The sequence below is a fragment of the Mesocricetus auratus genome, unplaced genomic scaffold (genome assembly GCF_017639785.1).
Source record: "Mesocricetus auratus isolate SY011 unplaced genomic scaffold, BCM_Maur_2.0 Super-Scaffold_100676, whole genome shotgun sequence".
Taxonomy (NCBI): domain Eukaryota; kingdom Metazoa; phylum Chordata; class Mammalia; order Rodentia; family Cricetidae; genus Mesocricetus; species Mesocricetus auratus.
The window spans coordinates 97,695,392-97,721,639 of record NW_024429266.1 but is presented as its reverse complement, the minus strand read 5'-3'; the positions used below and the strand labels follow the sequence as shown (position 1 = coordinate 97,721,639).

At 49.9% G+C, this 26,248-nt stretch overlaps 1 protein-coding gene and 1 pseudogene across 1 annotated transcript; both read right to left on the bottom strand.

Annotated features, from left to right (window-relative positions):
* Positions 1-3,125: 3,125 nt before the first annotated feature.
* Positions 3,126-7,488, bottom strand: Cd70 (CD70 molecule). Its single transcript, XM_005081413.3, has 3 exons — positions 7,145-7,488; positions 6,470-6,503; positions 3,126-3,619 (listed from the first exon to the last, which is right to left on the bottom strand). Exons 1-3 carry the CDS (start codon positions 7,352-7,354, stop codon positions 3,234-3,236), a joined length of 630 nt encoding a protein of 209 aa, XP_005081470.1. The 5' UTR covers positions 7,355-7,488; the 3' UTR covers positions 3,126-3,233.
* A 4,473-nt stretch (positions 7,489-11,961) lies between these two features.
* The window catches only part of LOC101843163, a 29,770-nt pseudogene continuing 15,483 nt past the window's right edge, over positions 11,962-26,248 (bottom strand).

The window sequence follows — 26,248 nt, the reverse complement described above, 5'->3', positions numbered from 1 at the left end:
TATGCAGGAGAAAACCAAAAGACAAAACCCCACCCGTCAAAGACAGTCTGCGGGCGCCTGCATGTAAATGTCTACAGTCTCCGGGAAGGAACTCAAGCCATGACGTGCTCTTCTCAAGCCATGACGTGCTCTTCTCAAGCCATGACGTGCTCTTCAGCTGCGGAAAGGGACAAAACCCCAAACCGTGTTTTTCTTTTCCGTGAGTCACACAGAGGGTCAGCTTCTGAAAAGCGTAGTCTAAAGACTTAGCCACTGAGTTCGGACATGGTGGTGTATACTGCTAATATCAGCACTCGGGAGACAGAGGCAGGCGGTTCTCTGGGAGTTGGAGACCAGCCTGAGCTACAGAGTGAGTTCTACAACAGGCAGAGCTACGTAGAGAAACTTTGTTTTGAACCACCCCTCAAAAAATAAAAGTAAATTAAAAAGGAGGAGAAGAGGAAGGAAGAAGAGGAGGAGGAGGGGGAGAAAGAGGGGGAGGAGGAGGAGGGGGAGAAAGAGGAGGGGGAGGAGGGGGGAGGAGAATGAGGGGGAAGAGGAGGGGAAGGAGGAAGGGGAAGAGGAAGGGGAGGAGGAGGAGGGGGAGGAAATGGCCACTTAGGTTGGACTGGCTTGGAGCTGGGATCTGTTGTCTCTCCCAGAGCTGTCATTACAGGCTCAAAGCCCCAGGCCTGGATGTTTGCATGGGAGCTGCAGCCCTGGACTCAGCCCCCTCCTCAAGATCCCTATCTAGTGGGAGTGGAGATTGGCAAACTTAAACTCACTTTTGTTTTATCATCGATTTTTATTTTGATGAAATCCAGGTCATATAATACTATTGTTAAAAAAACATCGTAGCCAAAGCATACAACCCAGTGGCCACATTTCTATAGACAGAGAGCCACTGACACCCCATCTCCACTCACAAAGCACCCCCAGTTCTGGCACCTTGACTCGCTTCTTAAGTCTGTGTGGATCTGGACTCCTGTGAGAAGGCCTGCAGCCTGCATCCTACTGAGTCTGGCTTGGAACCAGGTGTCTCTGAACGCCATTCCTCTTTATGGTTGAGTAATATTCCCAGGCTGTGTTGTCGGTCTGTAGGCTTTTACTTACTAATATCATAAATCAAGCTCCTACACAGTTGGGTGTCACCGAAGGGGAAGTTTCAAGGCTGTACCTGTTGACATCATCCCATGTGGACTCTGGAGATTCCCTGCTAGAATTTTTGGCTTTATTAACCCCCAGTGCTCAGACTTTGAAAGTCAGAGCCCTTTCCCCATCACAGTTTGTTTCCACTGAGGTCATTTTTATTTCACGTTAGAACACATCCTTTTACGGTTTAAACTAACTGGGACACAGCAGAGAACGCAGGGTTTCCCTGTAACCCAATGAATGTTCCCAGCTGTGGATATTTGCTGTGGCCTAAATGAACGTGTTCCCAGAGTCCACACGGTGGAACTGGACAGCCTGCTGGACAGCATCAAGATGTAGAGGGTCCGGGCAGACCTGGGTCTAGCAGCCTTGTCAATTCGTGTGTGATGGTGTGTGTGTGTGATGGTGTGTGTGTGTGATGGTGTGTGTGTGTGTGTGTGTGTGTGTGTGTGTCTGGGACGACGGGGAGGAGGGTGGAGACAGGAGGAACCCAGGAAGCTCAACGGGTGAGCTTCCGGTTCCGGTTCCGTTCCAGTTCGGGGAGAGAACCCGCCTCAAAACAAAAACCATGTCATCTTGCAAGCAAACTGCAGGTGCCGAGCTCAGAATGCAGCGCACATCTTGTAGGGAAAAGGGACCATTCAAAGAAACACACCCTGAGCAGAGCCAAAGAAACACACTTTGGCCCTGCAACCAGAACCAAAGAAATGTACCCTGACCCTAAAACCAGTGCCAAAGGAACACACTTTGTCCCTGGAATCAGAGTCAGTGAAAGAAATGTACCCTGGCCCTAAAATTGGAGCCAAAAGGCTAAAAAGGACCAGAGAAAGAAACACACTTTGGCCCTGAAACCAGAGCCAAATCTGACCCTAATCCTGTGTAAAAAAGTAACCAATCCCGGAGCAGAGCTCTAGCCAATCTGAGCTCAGCACTGAAATCGGACCAATCCCTACCCTGGAAAAACTTCCCCAACCCCAGGAACCCCTATATAAACCCTGTGTATGTTCAGCTTGGCTGGTCCAGCTGTCTTCCAATAAACACCTTTGGATGAGCTTGCGGCTGCGACAGAGCAAAGGCGACCCTGGGCAGAGCAGAGCAGAGCGAGCAGAGGCGACCCTGGGCAGAGCAGAGCAGAGCAGAGCGAGCAGCGCTGTAACACTTGCCCGGGAAACCTTCCTTGGCAGAGCGGAGTTGTTACACTCTGCTCCCGCCCGGCTCCCTGCTCTCCGCTCTCGGCTCTCCAGGAGCAGAGCTGAACTGTAGCAACTTCTCCCGAGAAACCTCCTGCGGAGCAAAACTGCTACACTAGGCGAACATCCCCAGCTGGAAGACCCTGTCCTGCCGGAGCGGAGCTGACACACCGGAGAAGCCTTTCTCTGAGGCAAGGCTGTAAGCTGCCAAGCTTACTGCAACCTGTGGTGGTCCTTGGCTCCCGAGCTCCAGGATACCTTTCCACCTGAGCTGTGTAACACTGGGTATTCTGTGACTCCCGAGTGCCAGAATACCTGACCCACTCCTGTTCCATCCTGTCCTGACCCATCCCGACGAAACGCTTACACATCTGGTCTTGGGAAAAGATGCTGTCCGGGGAGAGATGTCTTCCAGGTCTCAATGTTTACAGGCCAGGCATGGAGCTCTGGGAGTGAAGTCTGCACTGCTGGGGTCTCCTTGCTTTGGCTTCGTGTCCCCACCCCCTCCCCCTTATTCCATCTTTCCCTCTTGAGAACTGGATGATTTATTCTCAAGTCATAGGAAAAGACTCTGGGCCCCCAACTTGTGGCACTATTTTGGGACGCTGTGGACTTCTTGGGAGGCGGGGCCTAGCTGTGACCCATCAACAGGGGTGCTTTGCTGTGTCCCCACCCTGAAGCAGACAACTCCACGGTGCTTAGGGGGTTAGTAAGAAGAACAATAACAAAAAAATAAAACTCAAAAAAGGCCGCGAGGCTGGGAGGGAGATAGGGGGAGATGGAAGGAAGTACAGCAGACGGATATGTGTACTATACATTTATAAATATGTAGAACTTGCAACGAATAAAACTTACTATTAACAAAATAAGAAAACAATTTTAGAAGCTCCACAAGCCATCCAGGAGTTGTGGTCAGGGGTATACCCAGTGAATGCCAAAGAAAGTCTCCTCAGCATTGCGGGAAGGCAGCAGAGGCAGGGTAAGGTTGGTGCAGAGGACGTCCCCAAGGGCTAGATGAGTCAGGCGCTGGGATGCCACGGTGCAGCCCCGTCCAAAGGGCAGACGCAATAGGCTGATACTGTGGGCCGCGGGGGAGCAGATGCCCACGGCCACCATGGCCCTGTGCTGCATGGTGCTGTATTCAGAAGAGCAGTTGGCCAGTGTCACTTGGATATGCAGCCTGTAGATGCCCTCACGATGGATATACAGCTGCCCCCTCTCCAGCCCTGGTCCACGAGTGAAGGATCTTCCCAAGGTTGGGCCGGCTGCCCAGCGCAGGGTGGGGTCTTTCCGAGGAACTGTGGGTGGGCAGAAGGGAAGGGGAATGGAGGTTAGGTGGGCAGTGGGATTTAGAACTGATGGGGAGGGAGGGAGGTGAGGGACTTTTTTTTTGGTTTTTCGAGACAGGGTTTCTCTGTATTGTTTTGGAGACTGTCCTGGAACTCGCTCTGTAGACCAGGCTGGCCTCAAACTCACAGAGATCCGCCTGCCTCTGCCTCCCAAGTGCTGGGATTAAAGGCGTGTACCACCAACGCCTGGCTGAGGTGAGGGACTTAAAGGAGGGAGAAGAAACGAGAGAGGGAGGTGGATGGGCAACCGGGATGCTAGGGGAGGCAGTTAGAGAAAGGAGGATAGAGACGGAGAGAGAATGACACATGCAGAGAGAGAGAGAGAGAGAGAGAGAGATGCAAAAATATGATGGAGACAGGGAGATTGAACACACATGTCAGAGAGATGGCTACCTGTATGGAAAGACAAATGGGCATAGGAAGAGTCAGAGAGAGATGGTGCAGGGAATGCCTAGGCTCTGCTATGCCTCCCTCCCCCTGCCACCCTGATGCCTGGGAACTTCCTCTATGTCCCATCAAATCCCAGTCCCACCTGCTCCGTCTCCAGCAATAAATACCCTTGGCCCAGTTCAGAGGACCACAAGGGTTTGGGCCAGCATGGTGATGTTTCTTGGGCAAGAAGAAACTGGTCATGGACTTGACACGTTACACCCTCTACCAGGATGAAGAGGAGACCTAGCAAAGCCCCTGGTTAAGTATCCTTGTGATGGCTCACCAGATTGTCAGCTGAGGCCTAGAGTCCCAATGGAAGCAAATCTGTCACCAGTCATCTCGATGATGCTAACTGAGGTGGGAGATCTACCTTGAAGGTGGTAGGCACTGTGACGTGGGGGCGGGGTTCCTGGACTGGATACACAGAAGAAAGCACTAAATGCTCTCTCTGCTTCCTGACAGCCTCCCCTCCATGATGGACTACAGCTCAAATCTCCAGTATAGCCGGCAGAAGCTCTTTCTCCCTTAAGTTGCCTTTGATTGTTATTTGGTTTTGTTATTTTGTTCCAGCAATGAAACAAAGATCTTGATTGCCAGCCAGAGCAGCTAACTCAGGGGACAGAGAGAGAGAGAGAGAGAGAGAGAGAGAGAGAGAGAGAGAGAGAGAGAGAGGGAGGGAGGGAGGGAGGGAGGGAGGGAGGGAGGGAGAGAGAGAGGGAGAAAGAGAGAGAGGGAGAGAGAGAAAGAGAGGGAGGGAGAAAGAGAGAGGGAGAGAGAGAGAAGAGAGAGAGAGAGGGAGGGAGGGAGGGAGAAAGAGGGAGAGAGAGAAAGAGAGGAAGAGGGGGGAGGGAATCCCTTTAGTTAGTTACTGATTTTGAGATGGGATCTTGCTATAAAGGATACCCTCAAATTCAGTTTCCCTGCCTCTTGTAGTACTAGAAGGACGAGGGTGCCAGCATGCTTCAACAGGATGGATTTACTACAGTTATGGCTAGTTGGTTATTAGTGCTGAGGTCCAAGGTAGTTATCTAAGTACTAATGCTACTATTAGAAGTTTTTAAATTTTGGGGCAAAATCTTGCTTGTAGCCTAAGCTACAGATTGCATGACAGGTGTGTATCACCATACGCCGTAGGGCCTCACTTGGAAGGACAGATCCAAGCCTAGCAAACCACAAGGATCACTTTGGCTTAATTCTCTTTGCCTAATTTTCAGCACCTGTGCTTTCCTTGGCTTGTTTGTAGGAGTGTCAAGGAACCCAGAATCTCCCGTATGTTTTGAAAGTACTCACTGGGGGATTCTAAGTGGGGGTTCCACCATGACCACACCCCCAGCCCCTCACTGGGGGATTCTAGGCAGGGGCTCCATCATGACCACACCCCCAACCCCTCACTGGGGGGCTTCTAGGCGGGGACTCCATCATGACCACACCCCCAACCCCTCACTGGGGGGCTTCTAGGCAGGGACTCCATCATGACCACACCCCCAGCCCCTCACTGGGGGCTTCTAGGCAGGGACTCCATCATGACCACACCCCCAGCCCCTCACTGGGGGATTCTAGGCAGGGCTCCGTGCCTGAGCCACTCCTACCCCACTCCTCCTCACCCTCTCACTAAGATGCAGCCTGCTCATAGACATGAACACCATGTGTGGAGAAAACAAAGGGATGTGAGTAGCTCCATCACCGTAGCTGCTTGTGTGGTGCTGAGCTTTGTGAGGAAAGGAGAGGATGGTGGGGTGGTGTGTTCCTGGAATCACGAGTCCCCATCTTACTCTAGCCTCTGTACCTCCATTTACATCTTCTCTTTCTTTCCCCCTTTCTCACTGTTTTTGGAGACAAAATCTCTTATAGTCCAAACTGGCCTTGAACTCAATGGCCTTGTATTCCTGGGTCTTCTGCTTGTACCTCCCCTGTGCTGGGATGACAGGTGTGCACCACCACAGCTGGTTTATGTGGTGCTGGGCTGGAAGCCAGGGCCTTGTGAGCCAGGCAGCGCTCTAACCAGTGAGCAACATCCCACATTGTGTTCTCTCTCTCTCTCTCTCTCTCTCTCTCTCTCTCTCTCTCTCTCTCTCTCTCTCTCTCTCTCTCTCTCTCTATTTTCATGAGATGACCCCATATTATTCAGATTGGCTTCAAACTTCCAAAGTTGCAGAGGATGATCCTGAGTTCCTAACCCTCCTTCCTGCCTCTGTTGCCCAAATGCTGGGATGACGAGGGTGGACCGGCAGCTTGCTTTATGTGTTGCTGAGGATGGCTCCCAGGGCCTCCAGGGTGCTGGGTGCAGGAGCCACTCCCTTCCTATATCCGTCCCTCCCTCCCTCCCTCCCGTCCCCACCTTCCACCCCCTTGGATTTTCAACCTCACCTGTGAGATTCAGCTGTAATTCAGCTATATGCACCTGGAAAAAGAAAACAGAAAGCACATGAGTGCCCGGAGTTTGAGAGGTCCATGTGCCTGCTTGCTGCCGCCCTTCCTGCATTCCCACCGGCGATTCCCAACCTCCCCCCCCCCCCCCGTTGTAAAGTCTTATCCAGTCCCATGCGAAGTTGTAGTAACAAGATCGCTGAAAAAAAAGTTTACTGGTTTGTTTTCCTGAAACTGGCGGTGGGGGTGGGGGGCGCTCAGGCCATCCTTTCCACCACTTGAGAGACCTTTCAGTCCCGGGAAGCTCCGATCTCCCCTCCCCCCCGTAGCTTCGTGAGCACCCCCGCTGCGACTGCGTCAGTCCAGGGTGTGGTGGGGAACGCCGGGGGCCCGGCCAAGTCATCTCAGCAGCTCAAGGCTGCGTCTTTCCCAGCTCGGTATCCCCCGTGTGCTCCCAGGCAGCTGGGACCGGCCTGGCTGCCCTGCTCGGCTTCTCCTGGCTTCTGTCTGTTTCATCTTCCTCTTCTCCACCTTTTGCGTTCTGATTTTGCCTCCTTTTCCGTGTCCTGGGCTTGCGCTCTTGCGCAGCCTCCAAGCGCATCCTCCCCGAGCCTGTCCGGTCCCCTCCAGAGTACCTGAGTGCTTCCCTCCCTGCTTCCCCGTCTCTGCTCTCACCTCAAGTGGATTCAGCTGCGTCTGCTTCGGCCTCCATAACTGGCCACAGATGATCAAGCAGCAAATCCCAATACTGAGCAGCAACAGGTGAATAAGGCGCAGGGCGGTGGCCCAGCTCGGGCGTGGCAGCACCCAGGGGCAAGGGCGACCTTCCTCGGCCGCCCCTGCCGGCGGGCGCTGCATCCTCTGATGGCGACGGCCAGAAGGCATCCGGAAGCTACAACCTCTTCAGCCGAGTTTTTGTGACTTCTGCCTGTCTTGACCTGCCCTTTGAACCCCGGGGATGTCCGATGCAGGGGAAGAACGGAGCCTCTCTTCTCATCTGGTAGGGAAATCCCCTGGAACTTGTGGCAGGCACCCACCCCCTGCCATCTTGCAGCCCGGTGCACCCCAGCCCGTCCCTCAGGCTCAGAACATTCTGTACCTACCCAGCCCCTGCTGCTTCTGCCTGGTGTTCATTCGTTCGTTCATTCATTCATTCATTCATTCATTCATTCAACAAACCATTTATTGAGCATCTATTAGTGCTTCAGTACTGGGCGGGGTTGCTAGGAAATCAGCAAGCACCTGCATCCAGGGATCCCACGTGCTCCCCCAAGTATTTGGAGGCACTTGCATGTGGGCCGTTATAAACATCCCACATTGGAACTCATTATATATAGCCCAGGTTGGCCTACAACTTGTCCTGTTGCCCAGAGTGACCTGCATATCAAGTACCCAAGGCAGGTGTGGACTTGTAGCCCAGGCTGGCCTCTGACTCATCTTTCTGACCCCGGGTGTGAGCCACCACACCTGGCTTTGCCCTGATGGCTAGCACATTCAGTAGCCACTGTCCCCCTGGTTCATGCCCCTTGGGAGCGGAGACCATGACCCGATTTGAAAGAAGACAGAGCTGATGTACTCAGGAGCTCACTGCAGCTGTGCTTGTTAGCACAAGATGGCCCTGCAAGGTTCGACGCGGATGAGGGAGGGGCCATGAGACCCCTCTCCTTCCTGCGGCCATTGCTTCAGGAAACCAGGGTCTCACCCACAACCCAGTGTGGCTGACACAGAGCAGCTGAGAGTTGACTTAGAGCCAGCAGCGAAGCATGGAAACACCCCCTAGAGAGGGGGCAGAGCTGGGCGGCAGTCACCCCTCCCTGGCAGGCCTGGGGCTCCTATCTCTCCCATCCCTGATGTCCCCTCCTCTAGGCCTCCCCGGCTAGGCCTCCAAGAGAGCCGTGTGTTCTTCATGGAAACCCATTCAACCTGGAATCCATATTGTTCTATAAGATGGTGGACACATCTTCCAGCTCAAGTCCCCCGAAGCTGAGACTTTCACTACAGGAAAGGACATCGGGGAGAGGCTGCCTCTGAAACAGGTCTAAGCCAGCTTAGAGGCCACCGACACCTTCATGTCCTGTTTTGGGGGGAACTTGTTGGCAAGTGGCCCCTGAATTTCAGATGTAGTCAGATTTACATGGGGCCAGAGAGATGTCTTGGTGGTTAAGACTGAGTTCCTTCCAGAGGACTCAGTTCCCAGAACCCATGTCACGTGGCTTAGAAAGGCCTGGAATCCCAGTTCCAGGAGGATTTGGCATCTCTGGTTTCCATGGTCACCTGGACTATGTGCACACACCCTCCCCATACACATAAACAAAACAAACCTTTTAAAAAATATGAAGGGTGCTGGGGAGATGTCCCAGGGCCTTGTTGAGCAAGCATGAGAACCCCCTAGTTTGATCCCTGAAAATGGGGTGCAGCAGTGCCTGCCAATTACCGCAGCTGAACAGGAGGCCCCTCAGCCGCTCACCGCCCAGCCTGGCTGAAATGGAGCGCCAGGCTCAGTGCGGGACCCGGGTGGAGGGCGGAGGAAAACAGCTGGAGACCTCCTGCCTCCACACGCATCTGCAAGAGTGATGCACCCTGGCTCTTACACATGTATACTCAGAGCGGAGACACCCGGGAAGTAGGCACTTGGGACCTGTGAAGAGCTCAGCAGAGTGCAGCCGCCATCCGAGAGGACAGAGTGACTTCAGCCTTCAGAGGCAATGTGGCCTCTCTGACACCTTGTTTCAGAGCCCTAACCTCCACAGCAGTTTTTTAAAAATCTTTATGTGTGTGGATGTGTGTGTTTGTGTGTGTTGTGCCCAAATTCTGAACCCCCAAATCACCAAGAGACCTGATTCGATGCAAAAGTCAAGTCTTTTATTAACGAGTTAACTGCGTTAACCTGGTTCCTCCATCCGTCTGGCACAGGGGTGAAGCAAGAAGGACCAGGAGGGACCCAGGGGCAGGGATTTTATTGGGGGCAGAGCAAGGGGAGTGTCTAGGGGTCCACAACAGTCTCAGGACTGGTGCTCTTCCGGGCTTGGGCGACCTGGCCTGTGTTGATTGGTCAACCGGTTGCTATGGCCTACAGGCCCTCCCAGGGCAGTTGCTATGCTCTGTGTGCCACCGTTACTCTAAAGCACATCCAGAGCCCGCCAACTAACTTCTGATTGGTTCCTTGCCACATGGAGGTATCTGGCTTCCTACTGCTTCCTAAGTGACTTAAGAGGTCCAGGCAGTGTCAGGAAGCTCAGCCCTTGCGACTGAGTCAGGGGCCTACATCTTGTTGGGTCTTTTCTGCAGTCTGTCATGGCTGCCAAAGTCATGGTCCCTTCACATGTACACATGAGTGCAATGCCCATGGAAGCCAAAAAAAAAAAATGGTGCTGGAGCTGGACTTAAAGGTGGTTGTGAGCGGCCTGATGTGTATTCTTGAACGTAAACTTGGGCCGTCTGCAAGGACAGCAAGTGCTTGTAATTGCTAAGTCATTTCTTCAGCTCCCAACGTGTGGGGTGTTTTCACGCAAGGGTTTCTATTGCTCTGATGGACACAGGACCAAAACAACTTGGAGAGGGACAGGTTTGCTTTACCTGACAGTCCCTCATCACTGAGGGAAGGCGGGGCAGGGACTCCAGGTGGGCCTGAAGCAGGCACAGAGGGTGAGCCCTGCTTACCAGCTTGCTCAGCCTCCAGCCGTGTACACGAGCGCGCAATGGCCGGGCCCTCCTGCCCGCGTCCTGTTTTGGGAGGGTCTGTGGAGGAAAAAGGGTCACTCCACACTTAGCGAAAGCAGCAGTGTGAGCCAGGTTCTGCTGAACTGACTACTAGCTGCTTCACAAAAAGCCTCTTTATTGTTACCCAATCAGCACCTTAGCAGGCAGTTTCCACATATCAAAACCTCTTATCCGGAGTTGTTTAAGGGAGCCATTTGCCCACACAGCCCTCAGCCAGGAGACCCCTTGGCTTGCCAGGTTCTCTCATTACTAGGTTTCAAAGGGCCTGGAGTCCTTCAGGGAGAACTCAGATAAGAATCACTGACTTCAATCAAAAGCCCAGGGGCTGTCACTCCCGAATTCAAGCCAAGTCAATGTGTCTGAGGAATCCTCTCTCTGTCTTACCCTTCTGCTTAAGTTATAACTAATTAATTACGTTGAAGATTATGTAGGCCTTACAGTAAATATAGCGTTTTCCCCTTATTGTTTTGTTTCACATCTTTTTTTTTTTTTTTTTTTTTTTTTTTTTTTTGGTTTTTACGAGACAGGGTTTCTCTGTATTGTTTTGGAGGCTATCGGTCCAGCCCTGCCTCGAACTCACAGAGATCCGCCTGCCTCTGCCTCCCGAGTGCTGGGATTAAAGGCGTGCGCCACCACCGCCCGGCCCTTGTTTCACATCTTAGGCAAATAAGCCCACACACATTTTAAAGCCAATAAAGTTATTACTGCTAGGACAAGGATAACAATCACTAGAACAAGAAATTATTAAAGTGATATACAGGATTGAACAAGGCTAACATATCTGCAAAGCTTTCCAAAATATCCATTCCTGTCTCATGAGGTAACCCTTCCGAAAAAGCTTCCTTAGTCTCTTGCTATAAATCACAGATCATTTAGGAAGAATTGGGGTGGCCCATCAAATGCGTTTTAAAAATCTCCCAGTCGTGCTTGCTATTACTGAGCCTTAAAGGTGCAATACAATGGGTGTACCATCCCCATCTCATGTTAATTTTATCTGTTCCTTCAGTAGTTCTAGCTGGTCTCCCATTAGGATAACAGCTTGTTTCAAATCAGCTCTCTTTTTTTTTATTGCACAGCCCTCCTGCCCCTCAAGGACACGGAGTTTATCCCATCTGATATGAGGAATGGCTTATTTTCTGGTGACCACATGGAACTATTTCAATCACCACTAGAAACAGCAGAGGGGATTTTTTTTCTGCTGAGAAATACACATGTACCTTTTTTTCTTTTTGTAAAAGTAAATGTAACAACACAGACTTGACAGGATTGATCCCAACCTTCCAGGGCCAGCAGCTCCTCTAGGATCAGAAAGGAAGGCAGTATGTTTAAATCACCATGTGAGTTACCTTCACCTTCTACTGGAATGGCTACAGCCCCCAGTTACCTAACTGTGGGACAAAACTTGGCTGCAGCTTCTCACTGGTCACACCACTGCATGGTTCCTCCCTGACCTCTTCCTAAAGCCGACCCTTAGCAAACACAGGACTAAGAAAAATAATCACTACCTCTCCTGGTAAGAGGTGCCGTCCCTGGATGTGGACCAAGAACCTGCACCCCAGCGGTGTTTTTCTGACTAGGTTCTATGAAGGGAGTGGGTGCAGGGGATAAAATACTAAATAAAAATGGGAGCCATGGGTCCCCATCTGCAACTACAACTTAAACTTAAGATTCTGAAGATGTAGTCAGTGTGGCAGGTGTTGGGGGAGGGTGCGGGAGGCTTAAATGGGCAGGGAGGAGGGTGTTAGGGTAGGAGTCTGTCTGCTCACCTTCACTTATGGACCTTGTCCTGAGCAGCCACAGCTTCCATGGCTTTCCACAGCTCCCATGGCTTTCCGCACGGTCTCTTCATCTCCCAGAAACTGCATGGGTTTGACAGGCTTCAAGTTCTTGTCCAATTCATAGACAATGGGAATGACGGTCGACAGGTTCAGCTCCATGATGGCCTCTTCTGAGAGCCCCTCCAGATGCTTGATGCCCTGAAGGCTGTTGCCATGGGCTGCAATCAGGACTCTTTCCCCCTCCTTGATCTGAGGGACAATTTCTTCATTATAGAAGGGCAGAGCTCTGGCAATAGCATCCTTGAGGCTCTCACAGGAGGGTAGCTGGTCCTCAGTAAGGTCTGCGTACCCGCGATCCTTACTGATGTTGCTGTAGAAGGGATGATCAGGCTCCATTGGAGGCGGTGGGACATCGTAAGATCGCCTCCAGATCTTTACCTGCGCCTCATCATGCTAAGCAGCAGTTTCTGCTTTATTGAGACCAGTCAGACCCCCATAGGGTCGCTCATTGAGGCGCCAGATCCTGACCACTGGCAGCCACATCTGGTCAATGGCATCCAAGAGGGTCCGGATTGCTCTCTTCTGCACGGAAGTGAAGCAGATGTCAAATTCATAGCCAGCATCTCGCAACGCCCGTCCTCCACGCTCTGCCTCCTCGTGGCCCACCGGACCCAGGTCGGCGTCCCATCAGCCGCTGAAGCGGTTCTCTAGGTTCCAGGCGCTCTCGCTGTGCCAGATCAGCACTAGCTTGTAGGCGGCCCTGGCGGCAGGCAGGAGGATGTGGCAGAGACTGAGGATCGCTGAGATTCCTCAAATCAGCTCTTTCATTGACTATCTCGTTATCTATTTTATTTTGTTGAGTCTATAGAATGCTTATGCCACTCTCTAGTGAACTCAGCAGTTTGAATTTCCTTATGAAGCGCCAGTGTAGCAGTAGCCGTCAATGCAATAATGCCATGTGGGACGGATGGGAGACCCGAGTTAATACAGTTAACTCATTGAATAATAAAAGAGTCTTTGCTTTTGCGTTGGAATGGGTCTCTTGATGATTTGGGGGGTTTAAAATTTGGGCACGACAGTATCCAGATTGCTGGCCTTGTTCTAAGATTGTACAAATATTCGAGGGTTACATTTAAAGGCATGCTGGAATTAACACAGCTGTTAAGAGTACATCATCACTGGTGATACTGTAATTATTAGGTGCCACTCTACAGGCTCTTTCAGTAGCCAGTGAGGTGACGGCACACATGCAACAAATTGGAGACTTTGATTTAGTCTGAAAGACAAAGCATGTTTATCATCCTGAATGTTTAGCTTTAAGAAGGAGCAAGGCACTTGGCGATTTCCGCGGATTAGTCTGAACTGAACTGCCAAACTGCAGGAGAGGACCATGGCAAGACTCTCCTGTGACAGTCCTAGTGCAGAAGCTTGTTGAGAGAATATGGTTAGGAACACGTTACTGCTGTGGTTTGGGGGCACTATTGCATTGATGGCCACTGCTACAGTGACTGCATAGGCGTAATTTCAGCTCATCACCTCAGTCTATGCTGACATCCAGCAAAAGCTGCCGGCTTGGAGATGTGGTCACTGCCACTTCCAGCTGTATGTACACACCTTTCAATCATTAGCAGAGCCTCTTAAAAGAACCTTGATGCTTTTTTTTTTTAACTTATGCTGAGTCAGGAAGACTCCCTTAAGCAAGCCGCATGATTCTCTGCTTGTCTCTAGTAAAACAGAGCCCATCTGAGAAAAATGCTGCTACCAAGAACCCATGCTTTTCTCCATTCTTTTGTTTCTAAAATTCCTTTAGAGCTTTTGTCATTCTACATGGAAATTCATGATCCCACTCCTGATCACCATTTGTTGAAAGAAGCCTTTTCCTTGCCAGCTGCTTTGGTTTTTCCCCACCAGTCGCCTGGGCTCTGCCATGTTGTAGTCCCCAAATAACATAGAAGATGCTGTATTAATTATGAAGCTGTTGGCTTTGTTTGTTTCTTACTGGCTAGCTCTGACTTAAGTATTTACCCCATAATTGTTAATCCAAGTATTTCTCTTACTGGAGAAAAGTTCCGAACTTCTTACCCCTATGGCAGCTACATCTTGACTCCCTGTGTTTCTCCTACCCAGAGTTCTCCTCGACTCCTAGTCCCACCTATCTTGCTTCCCTATTGGCCAATAGTGCTTTATTGACATATACATAGGACTTCCCCATTACAGTATGTCCATCATAGCCATTGCCTCTAATAAACATGTAATTACAGAACCAGTCTTTTCAGAACGTAAAGCAGATGCCCAATGAAATCCAGAGTATGTATCAATGGTATGATAAATAAATTTTAATGTTTCAAATTCTGCTAAATTAAACATATCCATTTGCCAAATTTCACATCTTTGTATATCTTTAGGATTACTTGTAGAAAAAGGGACTTAATTATACAAAGAACAAGTTGAACAGTTTTTAGTAATTTCTTTAGCTTGTTGCCAGGTTATGGAAAATATTTTCTTTAAGCCTTTACTATTAACATAACTTTTAAAATGAAATTCTGAAGCTTTCAACATATTTACCATGACTAACTGATGGAATCTTTCATTTCCTTTTGTTAATGGCCCAGACAATCCAGAATGAAACTGAATGTGAGTGACACACAGTGGATAATTTCTGTCCTCGACTGCTTGTTGCAGGTGCATGAATAGCAAAGTTAATTCTGAATTATCAGGAATAAGCTCAGCAGATTCTATGTGTAGTACAACCCTTTGTCATATTGAGAATCAATAATTATGCTAAGATATGCTTTACAGTCTAATAAAACCATTAGAATGGCATATAACTCTGATTTTTGGACTGAAGCATATGGATTTTGAATTAACTTACTTATGTTTCCTGCTTGGTAACCAGTTAATTTGTTTGCATCAGTATAAAATGCAAGAGACCCAGAAATAGGTTCTCTTTTCACTCTTCAGGGAAGAATCCATTCAGTTCTTTTTATAAACTGAAGCAGTTTGCTTTTGGGACATTTGTTGTTGATTTCTCCTAATAAACAGCTATAGGCTCTTTACCTGTCATTAATCACCTGCAACTGTATACTTTAAGGATTAGTATAGCGCACTACAATCTCAGCCGGATCCATTCCTTACAATTGGCAAAGTCTTATTCTTCCCTTTATGATTAATTCAGGAGCCTTCTCTACATAGGTTTTTAAATTTTTACTCAGTTTCTGGGCTAAAAATGTCCATTCTAAAATACTGTTTTCCCTTTGCACAATGAGTCCAGTAGGGGAATGAGTAGAAGGTAAAATAACCAAAATATACTCAACTGTGAGCTGTATCGAATCTACCTAAGTCTCTTGAAATTTCTGTTTTACTTGGGCCAACTCCTTTCTGCTTCAGCTGTTAGGCACTTTGGAATGTTTAAAATGCAGTCACCTTGCAAAATTTGAAAAAACAAAACAAAACAAAACTTAATTCTGAGTAATCTGCCCAATAGCAGGAAAAAATCAGTTAATATCACCCAATAATGTCTGAAAATCATTAAGAGTGTGTAATTGATCTTTTAAGATCTGTACCTTTGTGGCTGGATTTTCTGTTTACTTAATTTAAATCTTAAATAATTAAGAGACTCACCTCTTTGTATTTTTTCAGGAGCAATAGTAATTCCCAACAAGGTAAAATCCTTTGTATTTCATTAAACATTCTTTTGTTGTTGTTGTTTTTAAAGACAGGGTTTCTCTGTATAACAGCCCTGGCTGTCCCAGAACTCACTCTGTACATCAAGGCTGTCCTCGAACTCACAGAGGTCTGCCTGCCTCTGCCTCCCAAATACTGGTATTGTATGCTGGGATTAAATGCATGTGTCCCTGCCTGGCTTAAACATTCTTTCTAAGGCACCTATATCAGAAGCAGTCAATAAAATGTCATCCATATAAAAATAACTAATAGATTGAGAAAGTTGTTTCTGAACCACTCCCAGTGATTGATGCACAAAATATTGACATGAAGATGGACTTTTTAACATTCCTCGAGGAAGGATTTTTCATTGATATCTTTTACAGGCTGGGCATTGTTATAAGTAGGAACTGTAAAAGCAAATTTTGCTCTGTCTTGTTCTTGTAAAGGGATAGTGAAGAAACTATCTTGCAAATCAGTAACTATATTAGGCCAGTCTTTAGGTAATAAAGATGGTAAAGGAACTCCAGGCTGTAAGTATGCCATAGGTTGAATTACTTTGAGCTGTATAACCCAGAGTGAGTGCGATTTCTTCGTGGAGGATGTGGAATGTGTGTGTAAACATTATCCACACACTTTGTCATTTTTAAAGCCATCTGTAGAAGCATTAAGAGCAACCTCTATAGGATTTTTTTTTTTTTTTTGGTTTTACGAGATAGGGTTTCTCTGTATTGTTTTGGAGGCAGTTGGTCCAGCCCGGCCTCAAACTCACAGAGATCCGCCTGCCTCTGCCTCCCGAGTGCTGGGATTAAAGGCATGCGCCACCACCGCCCGGCGCCTCTATAGGATTTTAAGAGGTATCTTTAGGAAATACCCATGGAGTATTTTTACAAAACCTTAAAAGGAGACCCTTTGGTACAGATCTCAAGTAACAGGTTAATGCTATCTGTCAGTTATTAACGGTGTGGAATGAACAATTTACCTGCATTTTATTTAGTGTAAAATAATTTTTGTAGGCTCTTTATCAGTAAAAGATATTTCTGTCTTTTGTCTTAGCAACCACATTATTTAATAAGCTAACAACCTGCTCTGATTCAGGTGTTACATTTTTATGGAATTTAAACAACAGTCTCCAGAAAGCAACTTAATGAGCAGAGCCAAAACATGATATAGCATTAATCAGATGATCAGGAGAATAGAACCTCCATACAATGAATGATTATATGGATTTTTTTTTGAGACAGGGTTTCTCTTCTCTGCGTAGCTCTAGCTGTCCTGGAACTTCCTCTGAGACCCAGCTGGCCTTGAAGTCACAGAGATTCACCTGCCTCTGCATCCCGAGTGCTGGGCGGAGATCGAGGGACAGGCAGAGCTTGCTTTAAAAGGGACTCTTTGCGCGTGCGCAGAGTCGTATACAGGCATTCCACGAATGATGTAGGCGTGTAGTACATGGTGTAGTCATGCAGCTCATGACTAGTGACTTACGGCTGCGGGGACCCTGGGCTGACTAAAGATTTGCCTGAACGCTGGCGAAGGCATCCTGCCAGCAGACCCGGCAGGCCAGCATGATGCCTGAATGCCAACAGCGGCTCACCCACAGGCCCATCTGGTGAGGGCATTTTCTCAGTTGAGGTTCTCCCTCTCCTCGTGCTAAGTTGACACAAGGGAACTTAAATCCACAGGTAACTACAGCTGGAGGACTTTAAACTTTATAAACAGTCTGTGTACCAATGAGTTAAACCATGCTTTGTTTATTTTTAGTTATTATTATTATTATTTGCAGTGCTGAGGATGGAAGCTAGGCTGGCGTATAGTTGGCAAGTGTTGCCCATTCATGATTCATCCATGCCTCATGCCCCTCACTGGGCGTGGGGCATGGCTCGGGAGTAAGGACTCCTATCCGCCCCCCCCACCATCTAGAATCCCCCAGTGATAGGATGGGTCCTTGATCAGGGATAGAGCCCCCAGTGAGAGCCTCCCCCAGTGAGGCTGGGGGCATGGGGCATGGTCAGGGGTGGAGAGCGTGCCCAAAATCCCTCAGTGAGGGGCTGGGGGCGTAGCCAGGGGTGAAGCCCCTGCCTAGAACCCCTCTGGGAGGGGCGTGGTCAGGGATGGAGGCTCCCCCGACCCCAGCTAGCATCCCCCAGACTGGGTCTCTACAGGATATGCGGGTCAGTCTAAGCACTTACCTAACACGAAGTACAAGGTCATGGCTCAAGCCCAGCTCTGCCGGCTTTCCAGTTCTTGGGGAATCTTCTGTCTTGCTTCCCATCTGGGAGGTGAGCCTACTGCCCCGTTTAGAGGCCCTCGGCGATTGGTCCGTCACATCTTGGGCTGAACCCTTCCAACCTGAACGGAAAGAAAAAAATCACCTCAGGAATTCCACGGCAGCGGCAGGGAAGTCACGAAGTTGCTCAAGTAACCTTTATGGGACCTGCGCGGAGAGCAGGGCTTCCCCCACCTGCCCGCCTGCGAGCCTGCGAGCCACAGCCGGCTTCCCCTGCGGATCCCGAAGACAGGGGGTGTGGGGTGCGGAGGGGCGGAGAGGGCTGGCTCGGGGGACCACGGAAACAGAAAGAGCTTCCATTTCCTTCTGGAAGCCTAGGGCCGCCGCCAGTCAGCTTCGGCAGCCTTCTGCTTGCTCCTCAGGAGCACTGGAAACTTCTCTCTCCCCTTGCGCAGCAAGCAAGGTTCCTCTCGCTCAAACTTAGCCTTTTCCTCACCTTGCCCTCCTCAGGGGGATGACTCCAAGTTCCTTCTCCTTGCCTGTGCATACTGTATTTTGGTCACATCAGGGTCTCTGTTGCTGCGATTAACACCATGGCGAGTGGTGGGGGGCGGGGCCTCGCCAGCGGCAGGGGAGGAACCTGGAGGCCGAGCTGGTGCCCCCACCCCACCACCCCGACCTCCTCCTCGGTCCACCCCTCTGGGTGACCCGTGGGTTTCCGGGGACTCGGCGCCACACCCTGGTGACTGCTGCGACATTGGGATGCTGAACCATCAGGTCATTTCTGTTTTGCTCCAGCTGCTTTAATTCAGGCTCTTGTTACGGTGAACTTTTGTAGGTAGCGTTTTATATTCTCGAGGTGGGAACTCGCATGGTGTCAGAGTGTGTGCTGCCTCACGCCGCGGCTGTCCTCTGAGCGGGGTGAACGCGGACTCGGGGTCCCCACATGGACTTCGGAGCTGGTGAGCTCTTAGGTTTTAACCTTTTCCTCCAGAGAGGAATTTCGTTGGTCTCTGCACCAGCCAAGTGAGGTGGGCCATGCTGACGGTGTTATTTTCTATCTCTCTGGTGAATTTTGTGATTTGTTTTCTTTTAAAACGTTTAATTACACGAATGTGAGTGTATGCCCATTGGTAGGTGCAAGACGTCACATGATAGAATGTAGATTAATAGAAATGGGTTGTTTTAAGTTATAAGAGCTAGTTAGGAACAAGCCAAAACTACAGGCTGAGCTTTCATAATTAGTAAGAAGTCTCTGTGCCATTATTTGGGAGCTGGTGGCTCAAAGTAAAATCTGACTAGGTGTGGTGACAGGGTGAGTGTTGTCATGGGGTGGGTGTGAGGTGCTGGGGTGGGGTGTGAAATAGTGTGAGGTGTGGTGTGAGGTGTGGGGTATAGTGTGAGGTGTGGGGTATGGTGTGAGGTGTGAGGTGTGGGGTATGGTGTGAGGTGTGAGGTGTGGGGTATGGTGTGAGGTGTGAGGTGTGAGGTGTGAGGTGTGGTGTGAGTGTGAGGTGTGGGGTGTGGGGTGTGGGGTGGGGTGTGGTGTGAGGTGTGAGGGTGGTGTGGTGTGAGGTGTGAGGTGTGGGGTGTGGTGTGAGGTGTGAGGTGTGGGGTATGGTGTGAGGTGTGGGGTGTGAGGTGTGCGGTGTGGGGTGTGGGGTGGGGTGTGGGGTGTGGGGTGTGGGGTGTGGGGTGTGGTGTGAGGTGTGAGGTGTGGGGTATGGTGTGAGGTGTGAGGTGTGGTGTGAGGTGTGAGGTGTGGGGTGTGGGGTGTGGTGTGAGGTGTGGGGTGTGGGGTGTGGGTGTGGTGTGAGGTGTGGGGTGTGGGGTGTGGTGTGGTGTGAGGTGTGGGGTGTGAGGTATGGTGTGAGGTGTGGGGTGTGGTGTGAGGTGTGAGGTGTGAAATAGTGTGAGGTGTGGTGTGAGGTGTGGGGTATGGTGTGAGGTGTGAGGTGTGGGGTATGGTGTGAGGTGTGAGGTGTGAGGTGTGGTGTGAGGTGTGGGGTGTGAGGTGTGCGGTGTGGGGTCTGGTGTGAGTGTCGGGTATGGTGTGAGGTGGTGGCGGTTGGTATCTAGCAGGTGGTCTCTAGCTGAGGGCGTGTCTCTGCAGGATGGTGGGAGAAGCTGCCTGCACGGCTGCTATGCGGCAAGTCTGTTGGCTTCCTCTTCCTGTTGTCCACAGTCCCCAAAGCAACCTGACCATTTGATCCAGTAAGGACCAGGTGAAACCAGAATGGGAATGAGAATTTTCTTCCTTTTACGTTGATCTCCTGTAGTTTGTTCCAGCAATGGAGAGCCTAGCAACACAATGATGGACATGTCAACTTTTTGATCTGCCAAAATGCCATGCTGTTGGCTAGGAGACAGCTCAGTGGGTAAGGTGCTCATGGGAGACTGGATATGTACTGCTGGCATCTGTCAAACCAGAGTTCCTGTGGGACATGGCCGGTGGGGACAGAAGGAACCCTAGAAATTCACATACTAGGTGGCCTGGTAGACAGACCTGCACACACACACACACACACACACACACACACACACACACACACACGCTATAAGCAGGCTGTATCCTACACATAAAGTATGTGTTTAAGAAAGTGTTCAGCAGGGCATGGTAGACCATACTTTTTTATTGTCATCTCAACTCTTGGGAGGTTAAGGGTCATGAGTTTGAGGTCAGCCTGGGATACATAGAGAACTAAAAAAAATGAGGTGTAATATACATTTTATAAAATACACTAAACATTTAGGAAGTTTAGTGGGAAGCTGGTTGGTGGTGGCGCACACCTTTAATCCCAGCACTCGGGAGGCAGAGGCAGGTGGATCTCTGTGAGTTCGAGGCCAGCCTGGTCTACAGTGAGTTCCAGGACAGCCTCCAAAGCTACAGAGAAACCCTGTCTCAAACAAACAAACAAACAAACAAACAAACAAACAAACAAACAAGGAGCTTAGAGTGACCCAAGAAGGACCAAGCTGTCCTGATGAACTCAGCGATAGGCCGAGGCACTGAAGGCAGACACTCGGCGCTCGATTCTTAGATTTTGCTACTTTTCTCTAGTCATGTGTCAGGAGGACAACTTGATTGACAAACCTTAAGGAGCTGTGTTAGTCAGGTCTCTGTTGCTGTGACAAAACACCTGAGGAGTCAACTTAAAAAGAGGGAAGGTATGTTTTGGGTTGTGGTTCGAGAGGTGTGGTCTGTGGTAAGCTCTTGGGAGGATGGAACCTCACGGTTGAAGCCTGTGGTTAGAACTGCTCATTTAGTAGTTGTCGGGAATGGATGTGGGAAAGAGAAAGGAGAGAGAGCGAGAGCGAGAGAGAGAGAGAGAGAGAGAGAGAGAGACAGAGAGACAGAGAGAGACAGAGAGAGACAGAGAGAGACAGAGAGAGAGAGAGACAGAGAGACAGACAGAGAGAGAGAGACAGAGAGAGACAGAGAGAGAGAGACAGAGACAGAGAGAGAGACAGAGAGAGAGAGAGAGAGACAGAGAGAGACAGAGAAAGGAGAGAGAGAGACAGACAGAGAGAGAGAGACAGAGAGACAGACAGAGAGAGAGAGATAGGGGAGAGAGACAGAGATGGGGGAGGGAGGCAGGCTGAGGGAGAGACAGACAGACACTAGGGACAGACCATTCCCTTCAAGGGTCCTCCTTAATAACCTTCTTCTTCCAACTAAGTCCCCTTCCTAGTTTTCTGCCATCCCCAGTCCATTGAACCTTAGTAACGGAGGAGGTCAGGCCCCCCCCCCCCCCGGGATCCAGTTGCCTCCCAGAACCCTGGCTATGGAAACTTCTGCATCAGGTACCAAGCCTTCAGCAGCACGGGCTGGCCTGGAACTCACCATCCTCCTGCCTCGGTGTCCTGAGGGTGGAGATCAGATATATGTCACCACACTCCACTAGCCCAGCCATAAATATCTTTTTACATGTATGCCACTGGCGTGTGAACACACATGCGCCATGGCACCTGTGTGGTTCCCTCCTCCCGCCAAGTGGGTCCCGGGGAATCGAACTCAGGAAGTCAGGCTTGGTGGTGGGCACCTTTGCCTGCTGAGCCCTCTCGCTGGCCCGGCCGTTTTCAACACATAAACTTTTGGGGGAGCGTTTGAGGCGGCCTGATCCGTAAGAAAGGGAGGAGGGGCTGGCTTCTGGGGCCTTCCCGTTGCGGCAACCCTTCCCCAGGGCTCCTATGCTCTGGTGACCCCCGACTGTAAAATTATTCTGTTGCCACTTCTTAACTGCAACTTTGCTGTTGTGAATCATAATGTAAGTATCTGACATGCGACTCCTATGAAAGGGCCGTTTGATCCCAAAGGGGTCTCGCCCCACAGGCTCAGAACCGCTGGTTTAGAGGGCAGTTTCTGGCTTACATTTCTCGTTGCTGTGACAAAATCCGCAAGAATGGCAATTGAAGGAAGAAAGGCTTACAATTGAAGGAAGAAAGGCTTACTGAGGCTACGACTCCGGCGTACTTCCGGTCATGGTGGGGAAGGTGGGAAGGCGGGAGTCAGGCGATGGTGGGATGGAAGCAGCTGTTTCTCCTGCCCAGGGTGGGGTCTCCCTCACATTTAATTGTGCGGAGGCTGCCCTCCTATTGACAATGTCTGTCCCTGCAGGGAGGTCCCGAGGCTGCAGCGCCTTGCTCCGTGTCGGTTGAGCTGGAGCAAGGCGGTCCGGGGCGGACACGGGCGGGAAGCAGCCTGAGAGCCTGGCGAGCTCCATTCCAGCCAGGGCTTCTGCAAAACCACCTCCCAGCAGTGCCACCTGCCGGCCACACTCCGCACTGCCCCGTCCCACCTCCACAGGCTTCCTGGAAAAATGTCTTCAGGTGTTTGTTTGCCTGCTCGCGTGTGTGTGTGTGTGTGTGTGTGTGTGTGTGTGTGTGTGTGTGTGTGTAGTGCACTGTGTATGAGTAGTACACATGTGTGCGCACGTTCATGTATGTGCACGTGCGCGCGCAGATGTGTGCACGTATTCATGTGTTAGGGGTACGGGGGTGCGTACATGCACAGCTACAGGTTACTGTTGGGTGTCTTCCTCTATTGCTCCCCACTTTGGTTCACTTTTGTTTTTATTTTAAATTCTGTGCATGGGTGTGTGTGCTTATGAGTATGGCTTTGTTTGTGTTCGTGTGTGTTCGTGCGTATGTGCCCAGATGCCCGAGAGTCTAGAGGAGGACACCTCACATTCCTCGGAGCTGTATTACAGGTGGCTGGGAGCTTGGGTGCCGGGACTTGGGTCCTGTGATGGATGGAGCTGTAGCATTTCTAACCACTAGCCTGTGCTCCAGCCCTGCCTTAGGTTTCCAGACAGACTTACTTTGTTTTGTTTGAGACAGGGCTTCAGTATGTAGCTGTGGCTGTCCTGGAACTCACTATATAGATCAGGCTGGCCCTGAACTCAGAGATCCACCTGCCTTTATGCTGGAACTAAAGGTATGTGCCACCAAGCTTTCCCAGACTATCTTTCATTGAACCCAGAGCTCGTTGATTCCCTAGGCAGGCGGCTCCTGGGCCCCAGAGACCCCTGTGTCTGTCTTTCCTGTGGATTACAGACACTGTTGCCATGTCTTCTGTGGATGCTGGGACTGAACCCTGGTGTTTGTTGCTTGTGTGGCGAGATCTTTACTGATGTTGAGCCTCCCCAACCCCAGGAGCCCAGGCTTCTAAGATGAGAGCAGAACAGGAAGTCCTGCACTGGGTCTGCAGGTGTTCTGAGAAAAATGTTTCCAGGAGGACAGCATGGCTGCCATTTGGTCACCCTGTCACTCATGGCCCCAGACTCCACAGCTCAGAAAGAAAACACCGGGTGAGCTCCTTCAAGAGCAAAGGTCTCAGCTTCAGCTTCTCTCTCTCTCTCCCTCCCTCCCTCCTTCTCTTCCCCCCTCTCTGTCTCTCCCTCCCTCCCTCCCTCCCTCTCTCTCTCTCTCTCTCTCTCTCTCTCTCTCTCTCTCTCTCTCTCTCTCTCTCTCTCACACACACACACACACACACACCCCAGCAGAGTGATTTTAAAGGGAAAAGAGGGGAAGTCTGTGATGGGGCATTGTTCACCAGTCCTTGCTGTTTCTCTCCACCTACCCTACCCCCTTACTCAGCAGCAGTTATTTTGAAGGGAAAAAGGGGAAGTCTGTAGTAGGTTATTGTTGGTCAGTCCTAACCAGACACCTTGGTCAGAGTAGTCAAATAAGGCATTTTGATAGCTGGACCTTGGTGGTATTAATCCTAAAGATGAGAGGGCTGACCCAAATCATCATAGCCACATTAATTAAAGCAAGCAGTCAATTAAAGCAAGGTTTTTAAACTCATGAACACAGGCTGCTTCCCCCTAAGGTGGGGTTCCAGAGGTCAGCCTTGGATGTGAGGAAGGCAAGGTTTCCAAATGGGGGAAACAGGCAGGGTTACAGGAGCACACATCACAGGTGGTCAAAAGAAGGTAGTCATAGGGGGTCATATAACCGTTTGGAACAAAGGTAGGGCTGCAGGACGGTTATTAACAACTTTTTGAAACAAAGGCATGGTTGCCATTCCTGGAACAGGGAGTATAGAGACATTTGTCATCAAGGTTACAGGTGGGGCATAGCCCAGTCCTTGAGAAACAGATTTAATCATAAACAGGAATGAATTTAGTTTGCCTTTACTATAATATGACTTCTAAGTCCAAAATGGAAGCAGGCTGGTTCTTCAGTGGTCCACGCTGGGAACGTGGGAAGGGAAGGGAATCTAGTGGTTTAGCCTTGGCAGTCAATCTTAGGTGTGAGGAAATAGATGGATTGGTCAAATAAGGGAGACAAAAGAAAGAACGAAAAACAAGCAACCTGTCAGTGTCATGTTTGCTATGTTTGAGCCTGCTAGAGCCGCCCCCTCCCCCCACGAATAGTATCGTACTGCATACTTGGACCTGCTTGGGGAAACAGACTTCAAATACTGACACCACAAAATAACGGTAGCAAGGTAGCTTGATACAATGGCTGCTGTATAATATGAGATTTTGAGTTCAGATCCCCAGCACTCCTGTGAAAAGCTGGGTGCAGCAGCAGATGCTGTCTCTACACTGCTGGGGAAGCAGACATGGGAGGGTCCCTGGGGTTCTCTGGCTCAGCGGCCTGGTCTAATGTGTGAGCTCCAAGTTCAATGAGAGATTCTGCCTCAAAAAATAAGGGGAGAGCAGTGGATAGTGGCTACACCTTTAATCCCAGCACTTGGGAGGATAAGACAGATGGATCTCTGTAAGTTCCAGGACAGCCAGGCCTACAGAGTGAGACCCTGTCTCAAAAAATAAAAATAATTAACAAATAATGTGGGGGCATTGGAGAAATTCATGTGACATCAACTTCTCTCACACACATCTCCCATGTGCACATACAACGTGCTAGCTGTGTGTATGAGACACTTTCCTCACAGCTCTGTGCAAATACCTTGATGGGGGATGTCCTTCTGCATATATGTTTCTCTTATTGGTTGATGACTAAAACACTGACTGGCCAGTAGAGGCAGGAAGACAGGCGGGACTAGGAGCCAAGGAGAATGCTGGGGAGACAAGAGAGGGAGGCCAGAGGAGATACCTTGTAGAAACCGGGAAGATGGGATGCGCCAGGCATTCTCTGGTAAGATAAGGCCACGTAGAAATGCATAGATTAGTAGTTATGGGTTAATAATTAAGAGAGAGATAGCCAATAAGAAGCCTGAGCTATTGGTCAACAGTTTATAAATTAATATAGTGTCTGTGTGTTTATTTGAGGCAAAGCAGCTGTGGAACCAAGAGGGACAGAAACCTCCATCTTCAATACCTGACAGAAGGGAGGGTTGTCTCACCCTGGAGTTTCAGGGGACCTGGTTGCACGACGGTGGGAGGGTGTGGCAGCCCTTGTTGGTGGTAACCTGAGCCATCTCTCCAGCCCCTAAAACACTGCTCACATCACAGCATGAACCCTGAAGGCATAGTGTTGACTAAAAGCAACAGCATAGGTACACCGTGATGACATTAAAATATAATTTTAAAATAAGCAAGCCAGGGAGGCTGCACCAGGTTGCAATCCCACCAGCAATGGATGAAGGTTCCCTTTCCCCAAATCCTCTCCAGAATTTGCTGCCTGTGATTCTGTGGTCTTTGCCTTTCTGACTGAGGTTAGATGAAATCTCACAGTTGTTCTGATTTGCATTCCCTAAGGCTAGGTACAATGGACAGTTTGGGGCTATTTCTTAACCATTTTTTCTTCTTTTTTGAACTCTGTTCATATCCATAGCCCATTCTCAAGTTGGGTCCATTTGTTTTCTTGGCTCACTTTGCTGAGTTCTTTATATATCCAGGATACTAATCCTTCATTAGATGTATAGATATACAGCTGGTGAAGAGTCTGTTCCACTCTATAGATCCTTCTTTATCCTGT

Bases quoted from the DNA above. Each gene is read 5' to 3' on its own strand.
- Cd70 (XM_005081413.3), bottom strand. From the start codon at position 7,354: ATGCCTTCTGGCCGTCGCCATCAGAGGATGCAGCGCCCGCCGGCAGGG. The intron at 6,504-7,144 runs GTGAGAGCAGAG...TTCTTTTTCCAG, and splicing joins CGCAGCTGAATCCACTTGAG to GTGCATATAGCTGAATTACA. The intron at 3,620-6,469 runs GTGAGGTTGAAA...GCCCACCCACAG, and splicing joins ATTACAGCTGAATCTCACAG to TTCCTCGGAAAGACCCCACC.